The sequence below is a fragment of the Mesoplodon bidens genome, assembly GCF_964165515.1.
Source record: "Mesoplodon bidens genome assembly, chromosome: 13".
Lineage (NCBI taxonomy): Eukaryota > Metazoa > Chordata > Mammalia > Artiodactyla > Ziphiidae > Mesoplodon > Mesoplodon bidens.
In genome coordinates, this window is record NC_138169.1 from 62,738,165 (window position 1) to 62,763,141 (window position 24,977).

At 40.2% G+C, this 24,977-nt stretch overlaps 1 protein-coding gene across 3 annotated transcripts in view; it reads left to right on the plus strand.

The window, feature by feature from the left end:
• ARK2N (arkadia (RNF111) N-terminal like PKA signaling regulator 2N) overlaps positions 1-24,977 on the plus strand; it is a 77,382-nt gene that overhangs the window by 16,063 nt on the left and 36,342 nt on the right. For all 3 annotated transcript variants that reach the window (XM_081253019.1, XM_081253021.1, XM_081253020.1), the window contains exon 2: positions 16,659-17,443. In XM_081253019.1, the coding sequence (XP_081109145.1) occupies positions 16,729-17,443 (715 nt within the window). In that variant the 5' untranslated portion in view covers positions 16,659-16,728. The remainder of the gene's footprint in view (positions 1-16,658; positions 17,444-24,977) is intronic.

Here is a 24,977-nt window from a genome sequence, read left to right on the forward strand (position 1 = left end):
GAAGTATAGTTGATTTACAATGTCTTGTTAGTTTCAGGTGTACAGCACAGTGATTCAGTTACACACACACACACACACACACACACACACACACACACACACACACACACACACACACACACACACACACACACACACACACACACACACACACACACACACACACACACACACACACACACACACACCCTTTTCAGAGTCTTTTCCCTTGTAGGTTATTACAAAATATTGAGTATAGTTCCCTGTGCTCTACAGTAGGTTCGTGTTGGTTATCTCCTTTATATATAGTAGTGTGTATATGTTAATCCCATCCTCCTAATTTATCCCTTCCCCCACCTTCCCTGTTGGTAACCATAAGTTTGTTTTCTGTGTCTGTGTCTCTATTTCTGTTTAGTAAATAGGTTTATTTGTATCTTTTTTTTTCAGATTTCACATATAAGTGATACCGTATGATATTTATCTTTGTCTGGTTTACTTAACTTAGTATGATAATCTCTAGGTCCATCCATGTTGCTGCAAATGGCATTATTTCATTCTTTTTTATGGCTGAGTAACATTCCAGTGTGTGTGTGTGTGTGTGTGTGTGTGTGTGTGTACCACGTTTTCTTTATCCATTCATCTGTCGATGGACATTTAGGTTTCTTTCATTTCTTGGCTATTGTAAATAGTGCTGCAATGAACATTGGGGTGCATGTATCTTTTCCAATTAGTTTTCTCCAGATATATGCCCAGGAGTGGGATTGCTAGATCATATGGTAACTCTCTTTTTAGTTTTTTAAAGAACCTCCATATCAGGGGAACTTTAAACTCCCTGTGCATTATATTAAAGTCTTGATGTCCCTTTCCCCTCTCCATTCACTACACAGATCTTTCATGTTCCCTTAGTGATTGGTTCTACCATCAGTCTAGTTGCAGAATCTAGAAACCAAGAACTTGTCGTTGATACCTGTCTTGATTGATCGATTGATTGATTGTATTGGGTCTTCATTGCTGTGAGCAGGCTTTCTCTAGTTGAGGCAAGCGACGGCTGCTCTTTGTTGTGGTGTGCGGGCTTCTCATTGCAGTGGCTTCTCTTGTTGCGGAGCACAGGCTCTAGGCGTGTGGGCTTCAGTAGCTGTGGCTCGCAGGCTCTAGAGCACAGGCTCAGCAGTTGTGGCGCACAGGCTTAGTTGCTCCACGGCATGTGGGATCTTCCCAGACCAGGGCTCAAACCCCCGTGTCCCCTACATTAGCAGGTGGATTCTTAACCACCGTGCCACCAGGCAAGTCCCGATACCTGCCTTTTTCACCTCCTGTACTTGCTCTATGATCTCTCATATTCACCCATATCTTTGTGTTGCCACTACAGTCAGTCTAGAGTTACTGAAATTTTTAGCCTTGCCTTTGAATTGTTCAGCTGACATTTACTCTTACCTTCCTTTTCCATCCATTTTCCACTGTGCAGCCAGAGTGGTCTTTTTATATTTATTTATTTATTTGTTTGTTTATCTATTTGGCTGCGTTGGGTCTTTGTTGCTGCTTGTGGGCTTTCTCTAGTTGTGGCGAGCTGGGGCTACTCTTTGTGGTGTGCAGGCTTCTCATTGTGGTGGCTTGTCTTGTTGCAGAGCACCGACTCTAGGTGCGTGGGCTTCAGTAGTTGCAGCACGTGGGCTTCAGTAGTTGTGGTGCACAGGCTTAGTTGCTCTGTGGCATGTGGGATCTTCCTGGACCAGGGATTTGAACCCGTGTCCCCTGCATTGGCAGACGGATTCTTAACCCAGAATGGTCTTTTTAAAGTACAAATCAGCTTAAATCTATGTCTCCCTTCCCTGTTTGAAACAGTGGGTTCCTATTTATTCCTCAGGATGCCGTCCTAGATCTCCTAGACTATGTTACATTCCTCTTCTTTTTCTCCTTTCATGGTGCCAACATACCTTTTCTCTGCTGGACTTACCGCAGAAATAAATTTAATATTTGCGTGATTATTCACTTGTGTGATTATTTGATTATCTCTCCCTTAGACTCTAAGTTCCATTAGGAATGTACCGTATATTTCCCAGTGCCTGGCATAGTAGCTAACACTAGGTACTCAATAAATGTGTGTTGAAAGCCTGAATGAATCCTCATGACTGGTTGTAGAGAAGTGACTTGTTTGTTCTGTGATGGACTTGAAGTGAAGAGGAAGAAGAGAGAATAAAAATATTAAAAAACACTATTTCTTGAAATTTGACTTTGTGCTTGTTATGTACTAGGTGCTTTGAGTGTCATTTATTTCATCCTACGAAAAACTGAAGTTTTACAAACAAGGAAAACCAAAGTTAGAGAACATCAGTTTGCCAGTGGACACAGCATTTCCCTTTTCTCACCTTAAGACTGGTGTTTTTATGAACTTTTATTTTCATTTTTGAAAGACATTGGATCACCATATCTCATAGCTATTACCATATTGTGTTAGTGCTTACAGTGACATTAATGAAAACTGGCAGCAGTTTTGTTTCTGTAGGATTATTGTCTTTGCCAGAATAGACCTGTCATCTAAATGTAATCAACTTTTAAGGTAACTCAAATGAAACTTTGAAGTTCCTTCCTGGGTTTTAAGTCAAGTACCTTTGACCTTTCTTGTTTCCTTTGATTTTTTCCCTCATCTCTCTCATTATGGAATATAGGTTAAGATTTTGTAGTAGCCCTGTTACTCTTGTTTTTATTTTTTATATTTTTAATAAGTTTATTTATTTATTTTTGGCTGTGTTGGGTCTTCATTGCTGTGCGTGGGCTTTATCTAGTTCTAGTTGCGGTGAGTGGGGGCTACTCTGTTGCAGTGCGTAGGCTTCCCATTGCGGTGGCTTCTCTCATTGCAGAGCATGGGCTCTAGGTGCGGGCTTCAGTAGTTGTGGCTCGCGGGCCCTAGAGCGCAGGCTCAGTAGTTGTCATGCACGGGTTTAGTTGCTCTGTGGCATGTGGGATCTTCCCAGACCAGGGCTCGAACCCTTGTCCCCTGCATTGCAGGCGGATTCTTAACCACTGCACCACCAGGGAAACCCTCTTGTTTTTATTTATGGAAATCATTCTTATCTTTCCAACCCCGTTAAATTATTATCCTCTTTGTAGACACTTTTTCTAGTTCTGATCTTATGAATGTCCAGAGTTCTTTATACTTTCCTGTAGTACTTACCTAATTCTGTCCTACTTGTACTCAGCCAGTTCATTTGTGTGAACTACTTACTGCCGTTAATTGCCCTGAAACATTTGAATAGTAGGTTTTCAACAGATCTTTATCTTTGATTACACTTGAGTGTGAGTACCGTGACTTTTTCATTTTGTAATCCCAAAGCTAGCATGTTGCCTGACACAATAAGTACTTAATACATATTAGCTGAATTAAATAACGTCTGTCCTAGTCTTTTAAAAATGGTTTTAGTACTTTGAAGAGTTTAACCAGAGGTATAACAAGATCAGATTTTCATTTTTAAACAAAAACAATTCTGGCTGCAGTTGCAGTATGTCTTTTGCGGGGCAGAAGTTTTAAATTTTAATAACGTCTACTCATCAGTTTTTTTCTTTCATTGGTTGTGCTTTTGGTGTTGTATCTAAAAACTCATTGCCAAACCTAAGTTCACCTAAATTTTCTCCTTTTTCACCTATAAGCTTTCTAGGTTTGCATTTTACATTTATGCCTATGATCCATTTTGAGTTAACTTTTGTGAAAGGTGTTACGTTCTGTATCTATCTATATTTTAATGTGGATATGCAATTGTTCCAGCACCATTTAAAAAAAATTTATTGGAGTATACTTGATTTAAAATGTTGTGTTAGTTTCTGCTGTACAGCAAAGTGAATCAGTTATACATATATCCACTCATTTTTTAGACTATTTTCCCATATAGGTCATTGCAGAGTATTGAGAAGAGCTCCCTGTGCTATACAGTAGGTCCTTATTAGTTATCTAGTTTATATATAGTAGTGTGTATGTGAATCCCAGTCTCCCAATTTATCCCTCCCCAGCACCATTTGTTGACTAGACTTCTTTCTCCGTTGAATTGCCCTTGCTGTTTTGTCAAAGGTCAGTTGACTGTTTGTATGGGTCCATTTCTGGACTTTGTATATTCTTTTCCATTGATCTATGTATCTCTTCTTTGGCTGGTACTTCACTATCTTGATTACTGTAGCTTTATAGTAAGTTGGGCAATGTCAGACCCCCAGCCTTATTTATTGTGTTGTGTTGACTATTCTGGGTCTTTTGCGTTTCCTTATAAACTTTAGGATCAGTATGTCATTATCTACACAATAGCTTGTGTATTAAGGAATACACTTAACCTGTGGATCAAGTTGGGAAGAATTGACATCTCAACAATAATGAGTCTTCCAATCCACGAACATGGAATATTCCCCCATTTGTTTATATCATCTTGAAGGTTTAGAACAGGCATAGTTGATCTGTGGTGATAGAAGTCAGAATAATTGTTACATTTGGGGGGCAGTTAATGACTAATGGTGGCATGAAGGAGGCTTCTGGGATTGGGGGAATATTCTGTATGTGATCATGGAAATATTCATTTTGTAAAAATTCAGGTTGCAAGCTTATGTGTACACTCCTCTATGGAAATATTTCAATCAAATATTAAAAAAAAAAAGAAAACCCAGGGGCTTCCCTGGTGGCGCAGTGGTTGAGAGTCCGCCTGCCGATGCAGGGGACACGGGTTCGTGCCCTGGTCTGGGAGGATCCCACATGCCGCGGAGCGGCTGGGCCCATGAGCCATGGCCACTGAGCCTGTGTGTCTGGAGCCTGTGTCCGCAACGGGAGAGGCCACAACAGTGAGAGGCACGCATACTGCAAAAAAACAAAAAAAAACAAACCCCCCAAAACTTAGAGGAGAGTCTGACTGCTTTGAATTAAAGAGTGGAGAACCCAGTACCCAAGTTTGTTTTTTAGTGGTCTGATGCCTATGTACTAGTTTTGAAAATTTGTGGGTATAGATTTTTTGGGGGGGGAGAGAAGTGACTAAAAAATTTAAATATTGAAATTAAGAGCAGACTCACATGAAGATTGATCTTTATTGTGTTTCTTGTAGACTGTTTTTATGTTGGGTGGTTTTGGGTCACAGATATAGATAGCTTTTTAGTATCAATTTTATTTTATTTTTTTTATTTTTATTTTTTTTGCCTTACGCGGGCCTCTCACTGTTGTGGCCTCTCCCGTTGCGGAGCACAGGCTCCGGATGCACAGGCCCAGCGGCCATGGCTCACGGGCCCAGCCGCTCCGCGGCATGTGGGATCCTCCCGGACCGGGGCACGAACCCGTGTCCCCTGCATCGGCAGGCGGACTCTCAACCACTGCGCCACCAGGGAAGCCCCTAGTATCAATTTTAAATAAAATGAATGGCTGCAGTAGACTTATTCTTGGAAAAAAACATGTTATAAATTCTATTTGGAACATAGTGATCTCTCAAGGGAGGTTGGTATAAGCCCTATCACTTGGTACTTGAAGCTAGATTAGATAAAACAGTAGAAGGTCACCTGTTTGGACCAATCCTGCATTGCAAGGGAATAGACAGGATCAGTTGTAAGACTTTTTGTTTTAAACTTAAATTTCTGTGACAGGGAAAATATTATAGCCTCTACTCAAATGGGCAGAAAAGAATTCTTATTTTGTCAGTAAAACATTGACAGACTTTAAACAACCCTCTTTAAAATTGCTTTTTTGTCTAAATTGAAAGCTGTTTGTTTTGTGCAAGAGAGCAAAGTGGGAATTCATGAATTATCTAATGCTATGGCTTGTACATGTCAGGAAGCAGTGTAAGTTAACTGGTTCATCTAGCTCATGTTTGAGGCATTACCTGCTTGTGTTTCTTACAGTTCTAGAGTGGTGATTTGAAATAAACAGATGCAGGAGTTCCCCATTTTGTAGACTGTCGAGCAAAATCTTGCCTAGAAGCAGTTTCACTTAGTGGGCTGTGCTTGTGTCAATTTGTGGTTTCAACGGAAAAAGTGCCTGTAGTAACAGTAAACTTGTAACAGCAAATGACTTTTTTGCATTTGCCGCATCAGGAAGGACAATAGAGTGTCAGTTTATTCATTCATTTTTGTGTCATTTCATGCAGTGGTGTTGAGGAATGGTTAACGATGGTTGTTCAAGGACTTAAATTGAAAAATGTGAACGGCAAGACTTTCTTATGTTAGGTGCTTAATGATTTTATACATAGCTATGTCAAAATCCTCAGGAGGGTTCCCTATAGTGGTCTTATCTTAGATAAGACCTCACTTATTATGGCCCTTTCTCACAACTCTAAGTGTACTGGAAGTTGTTAAACATCCAAGAATATACTGCAAGAAGGAAGACTTTCTTCTCTGGGTGTGTTTTATGGATGTCTTTGTGGTTTTTTTTCTTCAAAAGATAATTTCTTACCTATCAGTTTATAGACTAAAGCAGCTGGTTCACAGCTTTTTTTTTTTAATTATAAATTTATTTTAGTTTTGGCTGCGTTGGGTCTTTGCTGCACACGGGCTTTCTTTAATTGCGGCGAGCGGGAGCTACTTTTCGTTGCAGTGTGTGGGGTTCTCGTTGCGGTGGCTTCTCTTGTTGCGGAGCACCGGCTCTAGGTGCAAGGGCTTCGGTAGTTGTGGCACGCGGGCTCAGTAGTTGTGGCACGCAGGCTCAGTAGCCGTGGCTCACGGGCTCTAGAGCGCAGGCTCAGTAGCTGTGGCGCATGGGCTTAGTTGCTCCACGGTGTATGGGATCTTCCTGGACCAGGGCTCGAACCCATGTACCCTGCCTTGGCAGGCGGATTCTTAACCACTGCGCCACCAGGGAAGCCCCTGGTTCACAATTTTTAAAAAAGACTGTTAAAGTCTCTTCTCTGTTCACTCTGTTTTCTCCCTGGATGAGCTGATATATTCATCTATCACCTCTGCTTATACTGATAATGTCCAAGTTTGTATTTGTTTTTTTTTTTCCTTTGAGACCGGTATTCCTATGAGCATTATCTAATTCAAATCAAAGTTGATTACTTCTCTTTTTACTCTTCCTATAGACCGCATCTTAGTTGAGGGGTTACCCTGTACCCAGCTGTATATGCCAGTAACCACCCTGTATACGCCAGTAACCACCCAAGGAGTGGAGTATTATATGTGTCTTATGGGTTGAATTTGTGAATAATGTTCCAAACTTCTATATTCTTGCTGATTTTCTGTCTAGTTTTATCCATTTAGAATGCGGAATTGAAATCTGCAGCTGTTAGTGTTGAATTATCTCCTTTCTATTCTGTCAGTTTTTGCTTTGTGTATTTTGGACTTTTGTTAAGTGCATATATATTTATAAGTAATGTATACATTTATAATTTTTATATTTTCCTGGTGTCATTTCCTTTGTATCGTTATGAAATGTCCCTCTTTGTCTCTAGCAATATTTCTTGTCTTAAAGTCGATTTTGTCTGATGTTGTTATGTTTTAGCTTTCCTATGTTTACTCTTTGCATAGTATACCTTTTTCCATTATTTTCTTTCAACCTATTATATCTTTGAATCTAAGACATGTCTTTTGCAAACTGCAGAAAATTAGATATTTTTAATCCAGTTTGACAATATCTGCCTTTTTTTTTTTTTTTTTTTTTTTTTTTTTTGCGGTACGTGGGCCTCTCACTGTTGTGGCCTCTCCCGTTGCAGAGCACAGGCTCCGGACGCGCGGCTCAGTGGCCATGGCTCACAGGCCCAGCCGCTCGGCGGGATGTGGGATCTTCCTGGACCGGGGCAGGAACCTGTGTCCCCTGCATTGGCAGGCGGACTCTCAACCACTGCGCCACCAGGGAAGCCCCTATCTCTGCCTTTTGATTGGAGTGTTTAGGACATTTATATTTAATGTAACTATTAATATGGTTGGATTTACTTTTGCCATTTTGTTATTTTCTAATGTCTCCTTTTTGTGTTTTTGTTCCTCTGTACCACTTTCACTGCTTTTTTCTGGGGGGGGTGTTTTTAAAGTGTATTTTTGGAGTTATTTTCTTAGTGGTTGCTCTGGGAATTACATCTGTATGTTCATTTACTGTATTCTTCTTCAGATTAATACTTATTTCCAACAATATACAGAAACAGTACCCCAGTATAGGAGAGCTCCATCTCCTCCCTCCTTTTTATGCTATTATTTTTATACATGTAACATCTGTGTATATTATAAATGTAGCAGTACAGTGTTATAATCATTGCTTTGTACAATCTTGTATTTTTTAAAAGAAGTAAAAATTATTTATATCAATAGAATTGTTTATGTTAATTTACAAAGTTATCACTTTTCATTGTCCGAATTTCTTTTTGTGGATTTAAGTCACAGTATGGTGTCATTTCTTTTCAGCCTGAAGACTTTCCTTTATTATTTCTTGTAAAGCAGGTCTGCTACCAATGAAGTCTCTTAGTCACTGTTTATCTGTGAATTTTCTTTGTTCCCTCCCTCCCTCTCCCGCTCCACCTTCATTCTGAAAGAATAGTTCTGCTGGATATAGAATTCTTAGTTAATAGTTCCCCCACTCCCCTCCAGCCCTTTGAATATTATTCTACTACCTTCTGGCCTCCAGAGCTTTGGATGAAAAATCAACTGTTAATCTAATTGTGGTTTCCTTGTATATAATGAGTTATTTTTCTTGTACTCCTTTCAGTATTTTTCTCTTTCACTTGTTTGACTATGATGTGTCTGTGTGGACCTCTGTTTATTTTTACTTGAGATTCGTTGAGCTTCTTGGATGTGTGGAATAATGTTTTTCATCATATTTAGAGGAGGTTTTGAGCTATTGTGTTTTAATGCATCTTTTCTATCTTTTTCTTACTCTCTTTATGGGATTCCTATTGCACACACATTGGCATTCTTGATGTCCCATAAATTTCTGAGGCTCTATTCATTTTTCTTTAATCTTTTTTATTCTTCAGATTGTATAATTCCTATTGAGCTCTCATCATATTCACTGATTTTTTTTTTTTTTTTTGAGGTACATGGGCCTCTCACTGTTATGGCCTCTCCCGTTGTGGCGCACAGGCTCCGGACGCACAGGCTCAGCGGCCATGGCTCATGGGCCCAGCTGCTCCGCGGCATGTGGGATCTTCCCGGACCCGGGCACAAACCCGTGTCCCCCGCATCGGCAGGTGGACTCTCCCTCACTGATTTTTTAAAAAACTTACTTACTTTATTTTTATTTTTGGCTGTGTTAGGTCTTTGTTGCTGTGCGTGGGCTTTCTAGTTGTGGCGAGCGGGCTCTAGAGCGCAGGCTCAGTAGTTGTGGCGCACGGGCTTAGTTGCTCTGCGGCATGTGGGATCTTCCTGGACCAGCGCTCGAACCCGTGTCCCCTGCATTGGCAGGCGGACTCTTAACCACTGCACCACCAGGGAAGCCCCTCACTGATTCTTTATTCTTCCATCTTGAATCTGCTATTGAGCCCTTCCTAGTGAATTTTTCCTTTCAAATGGACAAAACGTCCATTTGGTTCTCTTTCAATGATTTGTCTTCTTGAGGTTCTGTTTGTGGAATCATTGTCATCATACTTTACTGTAATTTTTTTGTTTTACTGTAATTTTTTAAAATAAATTTATTTATTTTATTTATTTATTTTTGGCTGCATTGGGTCTTCATTGCTGCGCATGGGCTTTGTCTGGTTGCGGCGAGCGGGGACTACTTTTTGTTGTGGTGCGTGGGCTTCTCATTGTGGTGGCTTCTATTGTTGTGGAGCATAGGCTTCAGTAGTTGCAGCACGCGGGCTCAGTTGCTCTGCGGCATGTGGGATCTTCCTGGACCAGGGCTTGAACCCATGTCCCCTGCATTGGCAGGTGGATTCTTAACCACTGCACCACCAGGGAAGCCCCTTCCCTGTAATTTTTAAATCATATTTTTCTTTAGTTCTTTGAACATATTTGAAATAACTTTTGAAGCCTTTGTCTGCTAAGCCCAACATCTGGCGACACTCATTTTTCTAGTGACCTTTTTTTTTTTTAAGGCTGCACTACGCGGCTTGCGGGATCTCAGTTCCCCAACCAGGGATCAAATCCAGCCGGCAGTGAAAGCACCGAGTCCTAACGACTGGACTGCCAGGGAATTCCCCCTGTTGACTTTTTATCTCCAGTGTATGGGGCACATTTCCTGTTTCTTTGAAAGTCTCTTAATTTTTTGTTGAAAACTGGACATTTTAGATAATATTGTAACAACTTTGGATTCTGATTGTTTTTCCCTTTGAAAATGTTGCTGTTTCTTTGTTTAGATAACTGGGGTAAATTTGGGAAATCTGTCTCTCCTGCAGTGTGTGGTTGCTTATGTCTCTGCTTTTTTGTTTTTGTTTTTTCCTGTTTAAAATTTTAAGCCTGGCCTTCTAGTGGTTGCTCTTGTCCTTTCTAGCATAGCTTATTGGCCAGCTAATGCTTGGGCAGAGTTGCTTGCTCAAACCACCTAATTCCAGGAAGGATTTTTATTCTCTGCTGATGGATCTATATGTGGTTGGGGGAGTGCATTTTAAAGTTCAGGCCATTTTCAAGTTTGCCTGGGCTTTTACTTTCTGTTGGACCCTTTGGCGTCTCCTCTGCATAATCATGCAGCCTCAGCCAAGAATATGCTGGACTCATTTATGACTACATCCTCAGGTTAGTAGAACCCATGACTGCCCTGCTTGCCTGCTGCTGAGATTGTCACTTGCACCTACAATGCCCAGGGCATAGTGTGGCCATCCACTCCAAACTGAATGAGTCCCCTTTGTTAGTGCAAACTGGCAGATCCTCAGAGCATGCCCCATCTCAATCAGTAGAACCTACTGAGCTGCGAGGTGGGGGGAAATGGGAGCAGCCTCAGGCAAGACAGATTTTCACTGTTCTTAGTTAAAATTTTGCAGGTTTTCAAGCATCAACACTTTGGTTTGTGTATGCTTTTTGAATGATTTCCAGAGCACTGAATTGGCTGTTTCTGTCAATTTTGTCTTGCTTTAAAGTTTTATTTTGGGGAGAAGATTTGCTGACCCCATCACTTGCACATAGCCAGAAGTCCTGCCCCTAACAATACTTATTTTATTTATTTATTTATTTTTTTGTGGTACGCGGGCCTCTCACTGTTGTGGCCTCTCCCGTTGCGGAGCACAGGCTCCGGACGCGCAGGCTCAGCGGCCATGGCTCACGGGCCCAGCTGCTCCACGGCATGTGGGATCTTCCCGGACTGGGGCACGAACCCGTGTCCCCTGCATCAGCAGGCGGACTCTCAACCACTGCGCCACCAGGGAAGCCCCCTAACAATACTTATGAAACTCTGTATTCATAATCCATCACATCTCTTTCACTAAGAGGTAACCACTGTCCTGATATTTTGGTAAGGATTACCTTGCTTTTTAAAGTAGTTTTATTGCACAACTAAGTATCCATATATAATATGTCACTTTAGTTTGTCTGATTTTTCACTTTATATACATTGAATTATACTGTAAGGTGGTTTTTTTTTGCAATTTCCTTTTTTATTTTTTTACTTACTGTTGTTTTTGAGATTCATCCATGCTGATACAGTTGTGTAGTGGTCTTTTATTTGTTTCACTGCTATATATGCTCCTTCATTGTAGGAATTTACCACAATTTATTTTACTGTTCTGTTGTTAATAGATGTTTGGTTTTTGTTTTGTCTATCACAAAACAGTGCTTTTATGACACATGTTTCGAGAGACAGTGTTTTTCAAGCTTCAGGTTGCCAACTATTAGTTGTGAAATCATTTTACTGAGTCATGACCAGCACCAAATTTTTTAACTATATAGAATGGAAAAGAAAATATCTGAGTGCTTTACATAAGTTTTTTGTTTCATGAATATCACAAGAAGCTCCAGACTCCTTAGTCACCCCGTTTCCTGCACTGTAATCTCCAGAAAGCACTGCACATTCCCTGTTCTGTTTCTTCCCCTCCGTCTTCAGCTTCCTTCCACTTTGGTTTATCATCAGCAAAGCCACCAATATTCTCAACCTCCTCTCTGAACTTTCCCTTTATCTTCTTATACTAATAACAGTCTGGCTTTCCCCTGAGGGCATTGCTTCACCTTGCAAGGAGTGGCTGTGCTTTGTTTTTTGTTTTTGTTTTTTAAAAAATATATTTTATTTATTTATTTTGGCTGTGCCAGGTCTTTGTTGTGGCATGCGGGATCATTAGTTGGCGGCATGTGGGCTGGGCATGCGGACTTCTTAGTTGCGGCATGCATGTGGGGTTTAGTTCCCTGACCAGGGATTGAACCTGGGGCCCCTGCATTTGGAGCGTGGAGTCTTAACCACTGTGCCACCAGGGAAGTCCCGCCACTGACCCCTTTATATTGTGATGATTTTTGTTCCTTGCTTAGTGCCATTTTGTCCATTATTACTTTTGTCTTAATTCTTGGTCATTTTAATATACGCACAGATGCTTCTTCTGACACTGCCCACTCAGTTCCCATAATGGTTTTGTTCTCTTCCCTACCTCAGCCACGTACTTCCATAGTCATACTCTGACCTATGTTTCTTGAATTGTCTATTGTAAAGGACCATTATATTTTTATTTACAATCCATCGTTGGTGGATTTTTTGGGTAAAATACAGTCAAAATCAGATACTAGGAAATTGAAATGCTCTTTGGTTGTCATGACAATATCAAATTGCTGTAAATTTCTAATCAGTTACTCTTAATTTCTACACTTCCCTCATTGCAGACAGTCATTCAAGGACAGCACTTTGAGTGCTATTTTAGATCTTGTGGGCCTCCCTGGTGGCGCAGTGGTTGAGAGTCCGCCTGCCGATGCAGGGGATACGGGTTCGTGCCCCGGTCTGGGAGGATCCCATATGCCGCGGAGCGGCTGGGCCCGTGAGCCATGGCCGCTGGGCCTGCGCATCCGGAGCCTGTGCTCCGCAACGGGAGAGGCCACAACAGTGAGAGGCCCGCATACCGCAAAAAAAAAAAAAAAAAAAAAAAAAAAAAATAGATCTTGTTAGTTACTAGTAACTGCAACCCTTCTGTAATCTCAGTTTCATTCACAGTGCTTCTATCTTTCCAGTTCAGTGTATACCCTTACTCCACTGGGATGTCCATTCTGTCGGTCCTAGCACATTTTCACTACCCTATACCTTCTTAATGTGATCATTTAAATCATATCTTTGTACACACTTGCTTTTTCTTGCTTTGTTCTACTTGCTTGGCGAAACTACAGTTCAGGTTAAATCCAATGTCTACCTCCTCTGCACTTGGTCTTATACAGCTGAACTTGAAAGGAGGAGACACATCCATGTATACCAGTTTCACTTTAAATTCATGGCTATAGCCCTTAGAGTGGGCCCTTATTATTGTCTGGAAATCATATACTGTACTTGCCTAGTTTCTTTACTTTCTCACTGTTGTTTCACATCTGGTCCTCTGATCAGCCTCACCACCATCTTACTCATCCTCACTCTTAACTGATGACCTTGCTTTCTACTTTCTTGAGAAACTTGTAGTCAGAAGAAAACTTCCACAGATTCCCATTATGTTTATCTTTGGCCATACAAGATTAGAATGACACCTTTTGTGTGTGGTTTTTTTTTTTTTTTTTTTTTGCGGTACGCTGGCCTCTCACTGCTGTGGCCTCTCCCGCTGCGGAGCACGGGCTCTGGACACGCAGGCTCAGCCGCCATGGCCCACGGGCCCAGCCGCTCCACGGCATGTGGGATCCTCCCGGACCGGGGCACGAACCCCTGTCCCCTGCATCGGCAGGCGGGCTCCCAACCACTGCGCCACCAGGGAAGCCCCCTGACACCTTTTGTTTTGATGATAATTTTTGTGTTAAGGTCTCTTTTGCCTGTTAATCATACAGGTAAATCAGCTGGGGGGGAGTGGTTATATAATTTTCTGTTATTCTCCTTTAAACCTTTGTATGTCCTTACGTATGGGGGATGGACATTCAACAACGACACAATTACTTAACTACAGTTGTGCAAAGTGTCCTGAAGGAAAATAGGTGTGTAATATGTATATAACCAGGATCTTATTAGTCTGTAAGGTACCCACGCTACCCCCCAAGGAAGCAGTGTTTATTCTGATAACCTGCAAAGAGTAGCCAGCAAGAGGTCTGGCACAAAATGAGTGTGAAAGGCCAGAGATCTGAAAAAATTGTTTTTGTGACAGTTTTTGTAGCTAAAGAGAGCTAGGGTGTGAGTGGCCCAAGATGAAACTAGAGATGTGGACAGAGGTTTTGAGCAGGGAAGAGCAATCACATTTTACCTCAAGTTTCTGTTAATGGTTTCTACATAGTTTAGAAATTGAGTATTGTGAATTCTTTTTCACCCTGTGTAAGTCATTGTATTTAGCAGTTTTATTCTTTGTCAGATTTTCTGTAGTGTATATTAAACCCTTTTCCATTTTTTCACAAACCCCCAAACCTGCCTTATTTTTCACCTTGTATTATGCTTTGCTGACCAAGAAGGAGGTCTGATATGATACAGACTCCCTCCAGATTTTCCCAGTAGCCTCATTTACTCTTATACTTACCACTTCCTTATCTCCTCAGAGCAGGCAGTGTACTGCTTCCTTACCATGGTTTAACTTTTCTTCCTGTCCTCAAATTCTTTTGTGTTAGTTTCTTAATTATTACAGGACTAATAAAACGGTGCATTTTCATTGTCCAGAATTGGCAGCCAGGTTTTGAAAATTATTGCATGTGATTCTTTTTTTCTCTTTTTCCGTGCGTTGGGTCTTTGTTGCTGTTGTGGGCTTTCTCTCGTTGCGGCTAGTGGGGGCTACTCTTCATTGCGGAGCATGGCTTCTAGTCATACAGGCTTCAGTAGTTGTGGCACGCGGGCCCTGGAGTGTGTGGGCTTCAGCAACTTTGGTGCGTGGGCTCAGTAGTTGTGGTGCGTGGACTTTGGGGGGGTGCAGGCTTCAGTAGTTGTGCCTCGTGGGCTCTAGAGTTCAGGCTCAGTAGTTGTGGCTCATGGGCTCTAGAGAGCAGGCTCAGTAGTTGTGGCGCACGGGCTTAGTTGCTCCGCGGCATGTGGGATCTTCCTGGACCAGGGCTCGAACCCGTGTCCCCTGCATTGGCAGGCGGATTCTTAACCACTGAGCCACCAGGGAAGCTCCATGAGATTGTTTTTAACTTATAAATGTTTCCAGTGGCCATGAATGTTCTGGTTTTCATGAATGTGTTAAGGAAACTTCATCAGAATGCCTGTTTTGTCAGCAGCTGAGAACAGGACCTGAAAGAAACCCAGATCTATAGAACATTTATGTTTATAGTAAGCAAAAAAGTAGGCTTGTCATGTTAGATCAATAAATAACTCTATTTTTCAGATATCTTCTAGTTGCTGTCTACCATATAGTGAACTATCAAGTAAGTTGATGGAATGAAGTGACGGAGATGTCTTATTGTACCTTACTGACATACCATCTAGCTTAATGTTTGTGTCTGCCTGTGACTTATGGCACATTATGATCATTGCCTTCTTTAACATCAGTTGTTCAGGGTGAGGTATTTACTTGCTTTGCACATTGTTAGCATCCTCTTAGAAAACCACTAGTTAATGAAGTTTGCACTGTATAGGTCACAACTCTTGTGGTTAAAGATTATGTCCTGTTTCTCTGTGATTAAGTGGAGTTGTAGCACACACGGTGGGGGAAGGATATTAGGTTCTAAAGTCAGCATAGGAGGTGGAGAATGTGTGTAGGGGGTTTTCTTTTAAAGCCCTTAAGTCATTCATAGAATAGAGAGTTAGGTTTTCTGGGTTCACAAAGTAGTTAATCTGTATTTAGTGGCTACTGTTTATGAAACAAAACATGTTTAAACATTAGGCTCATCATATTCAGCATGATGAGAGGTTTGTGGGAACTAGGAAGAACTGAGGAAACAGCAGATTCAGGTTTTTCATCTTAATGCCCCTCTAGAGCAACTCCTATTGAGAAGAATGACAGCTTTGATGTATGTAATCACTTTTGTTGCCCACTTGCCAAATGCACGTAATAGGTGGGGTTTTTTTTCCCTTTAACATAAGTGTACATTTGATGTCACTCCACTGTAACTCACTCCCTTGCTTCCTTTCTTTGAGGATTTGAATGTAAAAGTAATCATTCCAGTTCACTTGTTGTAGACCAGTTTTTTTGGAGCATTCATTTTCATTTAAAGTTAATATACATGCTAACTGTATCAAAGCTTTGAGGATCCTTTTCTTGCACAGTTTAAATAAAGTTTTAAAGTTGAAAATCCTTGTTTGGTTGCTTGCTGGTCTTGCAAGTTCAGTAATAGAAGATTAATATTGTGCCATTTTTAGTAGCTGTGTATGCCAGTATTTTGGTCATATTAAGTCCTCTGAATTTGACTGTTGTTCAAGCAAATAATAGATACATGTATTTTATTTTATTATTTTTATTATTTTGTGTGTGTTTGTGATACGCGGGCCTCTCACTGTTGTGGCTTCTCCCGTTGCGGAGCACAGGTTCTGGACGCGCAGGCTCAGCAGCCATGGCTCACGGGCCCAGCCGCTCCGCGGCATGTGGGATTTTCCCGGACTGGGGCACGAACCCGTGTCCCCTGCATTGGCAGGCAGACTCTCAACCACTGCGCCACCAGGGAAGCCCTAGATACATGTATTTTAAAGGCCTATATGATGGTAACTTTTGCTGCCCACTTAGAAAGGTAGGAATGTTGTGTTGATTAAATAATCTGCCATTTCTGTTTATTGATTTTTGTGTGTTTTTGTACAGGTTGCTTTCCCGTTGCATCTTTGACATAGTTTCCTAGACTCTGCTCCATGATTTAACTTGAAAGTCTGAAATGAAGATGGAGGAGGCAGTGGGAAAAGTTGAAGAACTCATTGAGTCTGAAGTCCCACCAAAAACATCTGAACAAGAGACAGCTAAGGAGGAAGATGGATCTGTAGAACTGGAATCTCAAGTTCCGAAAGATGGTGTGGTGGATTCTACGGTTCTTTCTTCAATGCCCTGCTTGTTGATGGAACTGAGAAGGGACTCTTCTGAGTCTCAGTTAGCATCCACGGAGAGTGACAAGCCGACAACTGGTCGAGTTTATGAGAGTGACTCCTCTAACCACTGCATGCTTTCCCCTTCCTCTAGTGGTCACCTGGCCGATTCAGATACACTGTCTTCTGCAGAGGAGAATGAACCCTCCCAGGCAGAAACAGCGGTAGAAGGAGACCCTTCCGGAGTGTCTGGTGCCACAGTTGGGCGCAAGTCTCGCCGGTCCCGATCTGAAAGTGAAACATCCACCATGGCTGCCAAGAAAAACCGGCAATCCAGTGATAAACAGAATGGCCGAGTCGCCAAGGTTAAAGGTCATCGGAGCCAAAAGCACAAGGAGAGAATCAGGCTACTGAGGCAGAAACGGGAGGCTGCTGCACGAAAGAAATACAACTTGTTGCAGGACAGTAGTACCAGTGATAGTGACCTGACTTGTGACTCAAGCACGAGCTCATCAGATGATGATGAAGAAGTTTCAGGGAGCAGCAAGACAATCACTGCAGAGATACCAGGTAGAGGATGTTTTTTAAACTGACTGTAGAGCACCTGATGGCATTTCTCAGCTCTCAGGCTCAGTTAGATGAGTGACACTTGAAAAAATCCAGGAGACCTGCAGCTCTGTGTAAATTTGAAGACTGCAGTGTATTAACAAGACATGGCCAATTTAAAAACCTGTTCTGAGGTTTCCAGTGCAATTTAGCACATCAGCCAAAAAAAATACTTAATGATAGGGACAGGATTATTTTTAAGTAATGGAATTTCTCACAAGTCTCTTTCTCTGTAACACATTACCTGAATTCCCATCATTGCCTTTCTAGCACTACTTAGATTTAATACTCACTGTTCAGCATTATTACTAAGTACGTTTTCCTCAGGAATAGGCACCTTGCTTTATTATATGGCCACTGCACTCGAGCTTATGGTGTCTGAAATAACATGAAAGGTTTCTAATAACTATTCCTCCTAAAACAGTAGTTTTATGTGTTCCCCCCCATTCAGTGCATGTTCAGCTAGTTGTCACTTGCATTGAAAGGAATGTTTTTTTGCAAAATTTCCCCCTTAATGCCCCCAAGTTTAAAAAGTACAGAAAAATCTGCTGTTCTAGCTTTTATTGGTATAAGAGTCTGTAATTTATTACATGTTTGACATATCTGCTTTCTCCATATTACTACATCTGGTACTGTGTATGTACTACGAAGGCAGTCTTGAGATTTCATAGTGGAAGAAAGATGAGGTCTGAATGGTTCTTGGGTGAATTCTCATTATTGAAGAGACTCTTTTGATTAGGAACATTCTGTAAAGTATGTGGCATTTAATGGATCATGACAGCATTATTTATTGCTACGTTAAAGGGGGAAGTTTTGGTTTTCAGAGTTTTATGGGTGACTGTTTTTTCCTCCTAGTTTTCTGAAATGTTTCTGTTTCTATACGTCAGCATATTGCCGATATACAAAGAATATTTCAAGATAAATCGTATTGGTTAATTAAACCTATAGCTAACCAAACTTACAGAAACTCAGTAAGAAGAATGATTTTATAGGTGTTCAACTTAAAATAAAAGCATCATCCATATAGTATATTAAATATGAGTTTTAAACAATCGTTAGAAATGCTTACTGTTTTAATATCTATTGAATTTCTTTGGTAGTTCCTTATGTTCAGATTACTGGGGGAGGGGATTTAATTGAAGCTCATCAGATGACTGCATGAGAGAAGCAAACTTTGGGGTTGTTCTAAGGCAGGTTCTAGGTGTATTTCAGATTTACATTTAATATTTTAAAGAAAGCTATATTAACACCTATACAATTGTTTATGCATTCTTATGTCCTGTTCTAAGCTGTTAATCAGGATCATGATGGATCTCTTGGATCTCTTGATATAGTGCTTACTTAATTCCACTCACTAAATAGATTTTTATGTAACTGCCCAATACTTTGTCTTTTTATGGAAAGGGAGAAGGTGGGTGAACAAAGTGCTCTTTGAAGATAGACCCCATTATACAGGTGGCATGAGAAGTATCTTCGTGGGCATTCTCCCTATTTGGCTTAAATAGGTTAGGTGTGCTTTGTTCATATTTTCCAAACCTCTTTGCTAATTGACTACCTTGACCATTGTCTAAAACTTCTAAAACATCAGTCTTCTGTTTCTTGTCTATTCTGAATTGTATACTAACCAAAACACCAAAGTAAATTATCTGAATCTGTAATTTAGTTTCTGTTGTGCACATCACTTAATAAGTTGGTGGATTTTGAAAATATGAAGAGTTTTCTAAGGCAGTCATGGAGAATCAAATGGGAGGTAAGCTGTAGGGCCACTGTATATAACTACCTAGGCTGTGCACCACAAAGTTACAGAAGGCGCTGTACGCGTAAGCAGCTGTGAATGGTCTTTCCTGGAGTTATGCAAAGCAGCAAAGATAGAACATCCTAAGTTTAAATATTAGGAAGTTCATTTCAATTATCCACATTGTTACCCCCGAAAAATTTTGACATTTTTCATTTCTGATGTCGTAATTATGTATACCTCAGTTTCTTGAATCACATTATAACTTTGGGGCAAGGGAGATACACTCTACCTTATAGCAAGGCAGTTGTTGAAAAGTTGTATAGCTTGTAAAGATAGGATAAATTGTGAACTGACTTAGAAGATGAGTGCAACACCATGGACATTCAGGTGAACTTAAACTGGATGTACCTAACAGCGAATCTCTTGGAATTTGAAATTTGAATCCAGCTGTTTATACAGAATGGAAACCAAGAGGAAAAGTAAAAACTGAGATTCTTGCTATATGCTTTCATCAAGGTACAACTAATTTAGTATTTCAGAATTGCTGTATTTATAAACTTTTGTTTGGCAGCAGCTTAAACATTGAAGGAGTTATGCTAAATATTCACTTATGCCAAACAGTTGAATAATTAATGCATTTTCTTTTAAAGAGTGGAAATAATTAATGCTGCAGACTTATATAGTGCATGGTGATGCTTAATAATTGAGTTTGATATTTGGACAGTAGATGTTTATGAAGTGGTTTTGTTGTTGTTGCTTTAGTTAACAGTTAACTGACAGGCAGCTTAGTATCCACACTAGATCATTCTTTCCTTGAAGTTTTTGAAACTATATTGCTCTTTTAAGAATCTGGAGGTATCATATCAGGATAATTCTGGCACTTCTTTCATTTGGGGGACTTAGAGATGAGCAAAAATAGAATATTTTGTAGTGCATATTAATGTGAAAATACTATGTGGTAGTCTTGAGTATTCAAGGCTTTTATTGAGTGTCTCATTTATAATGATATTTTTGTATTATTAATCTTTGTACTTTATTATTAGAGCATTATTTCTTCGGGGGTTGGGAGGGTCAGTTTTTCTGTAAAATCACTTTGAGACTAGAGCTGTAAAGTCTGCTCTTGCAGGGATTTTTTTTTTTTTTTTTGGCCATGACACACGGCTTGTGGGATCTTGGTTCCCTGACCAGGGATTGAACCTGGGACCTCAGCAGTGAAAACTCAGAGCCTTAACAACTGGACTGCCAGGGAATCCCCTGCAGGGAATTTTGATTTTAGTGAATGTGAATAAGTCTGTGACATCAGACTTCAATTCAAAAATTCTCTGAACAGACCAGCTTACATGCATCATTGTATGTGGGCAGCAGGGAAGAGTTTTTCCAGTGACCGTTGTTTTTCATAAATATTTAGTATAGAATAAACCTCAGGGTAGCTTCATCTTGTCTTGGCTATAATGACCTGCTTTTGTGTGGTTTAATAGTCCACCATGCAAGTGCCCACTCAGACTGAGGTTCCAAAAATAGTATCCACCTTGGTAGGTAAGGGTCAGTTGTCTTCGCTGTTTTGCATTTTAGAAAAATCTAATCGGTCTTTGTTGGAGAATGTCAGGGAGGCTGTTGAGGACACCTGTTTAAGATCATCTGAATCCTCAATCCATGTGGCCAGGCGCAGCTCAGTCCTACTGAAGCTAGGATCTCAGCACTCACTACTCACCACACACAATTATACAGCGAAATTCCTCATGATAAGCTATCATTTTACCATACAGTTTTTCTGAGGTAGAGACTTATTACGCTTGATCAATTAACTCTTACTTGGAAATGAAAAATATTTCTTTAGTAAATCCTTTGTAGGAAATTTTGAAAATAGAAAAATGTGATGTATAAGATTAAAATCCTGCTTTTGTTAACATTTAAGTATATTGCCTTCCATAATATGTAACAAATTTATCATACTATGTATACTTCTTTCTTTCCCTCTAACATTGCATTTTGAGCCTTTAACCAAAACACAATAGTCTCCCTAAAACCATGTATGGATTTTGAATAATTTAGCTAACTATAAAATAACTTCCCTACTCCTGGCCCTTTGGGCTGTTTTTAGTTTTTGCTATTATGAGGAAGGGTATGAACACTTGAAGACTCTTGACACATACTGCCAAACTACTTTTTAATATTTTATTAAGTTTATTCCATCCAGGAGCTTGAGTATTTGTTGCATTATATTCTTTCTATTGAGTGTTTATAAAAATGTTGCTGGTTTGATGGATAAATTGTATCTTTAATTTGCATTTCTTTGATTACTAATGAAGTTGAAAAATCATATTGGCCATTTGTATTCTTTTGGTAAACAGTCTATTCATGTTCTTTGCACATTTTCCTCTTGCTACACTTGTTTGTTTGTATGTTTGTTTTCGGTATGCGGGCCTCTCACTGCTGTGGCCTCTCCCGTTGCGGAGTGCAGGCTCAGCAGTCATGGCTCACGGGCCCAGCCACTCCGTGGCATGTGTGATCCTCCCGGACTGGGGCACAAACCCGTGTCCCCTGCATCGGCAGGTGGACTCCCAACCACTGCGCCACCAGGGAAGCCCACTTTTTTTTTTTTTTTTTAATTGATTTGTGAGGATTCTTAACCTACTGGGGATTGAATTACTTGAAAAATATTATTATTAATTTAAACAGTAGCAACTCATGGTAGAAGACCTCCAAACCCATGTTAGGAATTCCATGACCTTTTTTCCTGTATTGAATATGAAGTGACTAAAAGCCCCATGTCCCCGATTTAAGCCTCTGTAATCTGATTGTATTTTGGTAGCTATTTAGGAGACTCACTAAATACGTTGATAACAAGACACCGAGACCAAGTAATCAGTTGAAGACTGCCTGAAAACTGATTAGTAAATGCAAACAAAGCAGGTAATATCTGTGCAGTTTTCAGTCTGGCTATATGTTAGGATCACTTGTTGAGGGTTGGGAGCATTTAAAACTTATGATGCCCAGACCCCACTGCAGACCAATTAAATCAGAATCTCTGGATCTGACCCAGGCATCAGCATTTTTCTCTCAGCTTTTTTGAGATACAGTTGACATAGAACATTGTGTAAGTTTAAGTAAGGTATACAACGTGTTGATTTGATAAATGTATATATTGTGAAATGATTAGCACAGTAGGGTCAGTTAACACGCCTCTCACTTCACATAGTTATAAGTTATGTGTTGGGAAGTTTTAAGATCTGCTCTCTTAGCAACTCTCACATATACAATACAGTATTGTTAACTATAGCCACCATGCTGTATTACATCCCCAGAACTTACTCATCTTATAACTGGAAGTTTGTCCTATTTGATCACCTTCACTCATCCTTGCTGCACCCTGTACTCTCCACCAGACTACTCTGTTTTTATGAATTTGGTTTTTTTAAGATTCCACATGCAAGTGAGATCATACAGTATTTGTCTTTCTCGGACTTATTTCACTTAGCATAAAGGCACCAGCATTTTTAAGCTCCCAGGTGATGACAGTGGGCAGCCAGGCTGAGAACTACTCAGTTAAGCAAAGTGATATGTTAAGTCTCCCATAGCTAAAAATCATTGTAAAACTGGTAGTCTGCTTCAGTTAAGTTCTGAACAGTGTTATCTAGTTTTTAAATATGTTATTAGTAATTAATAAACATAAGCACCTTTAAATTTTACTCCATTTAAGTGATTATTTTAAAAGCATGCATTGTTTAAATATGGTTTTCTCTGTGCTACAGTGTCTAGATAATGTTACCTTAAATTTAGAAGCTTTGAAATCTTACTGGTGGGTATCCTTTGGCAATCTCTAATGTTAAAGCACCAAGGTATTATTTTCACCCTGCTTTTCCTAGCTTATTTCCTAAAGTGAGTGCCTTTAAAAACTTTGTGTATGCAAAAGCATAAGCTTTGCTTTTGATGTCTTTCTCAAAGTAGGATGTATTTTAGTGTTAATAAAAGGATATATGTGTGTTTAAGGTGAGAATATGGTCCCTGGTTGTTGTTTGTTTTTTTTTTAATGTAGTTTTTAGAGCAGTTGTGGGTTCACAGCAAAATTAAGCAGAAGGTACAGAGATTTCCCACTTATTCCTGTCCTCACATGTGTACAGCCTCTTGCACTATCAACACCCCCACAGAATGGTACATTTCTTATAATCGATGAACCTAGATTGACATATTATCACTCAGAGTCCACAGTTTACATTAGGGTTCACACTTGGTGTTGTGCATTCTGTGGGTTTTGACACGTATAATTGGGTCCTCTTTTTAAGACTTCAAAATGTCTTGTTTTCAGTATTTATTGCTGGTAGTCATCTTTATGAGGCTGCAACTTATCTCACTGTCCTTACCATAAGTATTCTCACACGAGTTTTTTGAATTCAGCTTTTAAATACTCATTTTCCAGTGTTTGTTGAAAAATAAGCAGTGCCAGAATCTGAAACATCAAAGTGTCCATATCATTTCCTGTCCTGTACACTTCAGTTTACCCGGCACTTATAATGGGGGGGGGATAAACTGTTTAAAGAAAGTTTAGTGTTCTTTAAATTCCATTTAGACTTTCCGTAAGCTAAATATGTTACACTTTGGGGAAAGGTATGCCCTTCTTGAGGAAGTTTACTTATAAATAAGGTGTTTTTTAAAAAATAAATCTATTTTATTAATTTATTTTTGGCTGCGTTGGGTCTTCGTTGCTGCGGGCAGGCTCTCTAGTTGCGGCGAGCGGGGAGGCTACTCTTTGTTGCAGTGCGTGAGCTTCTCACTGTGATGGCTTCTCTTGTCGCGGAGCATGGGCTCTAGGCACGCGGGCTTCAGTAGTTGTGGCTCATGGGCTCTAGAGTGCGGGCTCAATAGTTGTGGCGCATGGGCTTAGTTGCTCCGTGGCATGTGGGATCTTCCCGGCCCAGGGCTTGAACCCATGTCCCCTGCATTGGCAGACGGATTCTTAACCACTGTGCCACTAAGGAAGCCCTCGTTTTTGTTTTGGTTTTTAATGTGAAGAAAGGGGATGGGATGGAGTAATCGGGAGGAGGAATGAAATGAAGTTAGAGGGAAAGTTGATAACAATAAACTTCATGAGGTTTTTGTTTGCTAGGTAGAATTGGGCTAAAAATTTGTCCCATAGCCTTTTGGGCATTGAAAAGAGGTGGCATGACATAAGCAGTTCTCATTTTCTAGGAGAAACACTTCTTTTCTTGATACTGAGACCTGGGAAATTTTTCTTTTGTCTATTCATAAAACGTCACTATGAGATAAAGTAAACCATATTTTCAGAAATACCCTGAGATAAATACAACAGAGCATTTCATAGGGTAGTTCTTTATAAGACTTTTTGGTATAGGTAGATGGTATAAGGCCAAGATTGATTGATTCCATCAATCATTCATTCAGCAAATATTTGGGCACCTACTACGCGGCATTGGGAATGCAATAGTGAATGAAAAGTCCCTGCCCTCATGAAACTTAATCTTTTCTGAGGAGACAGATAATAAATGAATTCATCATATGCTATCAGGTAGGGATATACACTATGATAATAAAGCAGGATATAAGAGATGAGATAAAGATGGACTAAGGATGGAGTAGAAAAGCTATTTTAGATATTGTAGTCAAGAGTGGTCTGAGGAGGTAACATTTTTAATAGCTCGTTGAAGAAATGAAGAGTTCAGTATAATTAGTTTTATTAGAAACCCAAAGTATATGGGACCCAAACCAAAGCTGATCTGGCCTAGTTCAAGGATAAAACACTGT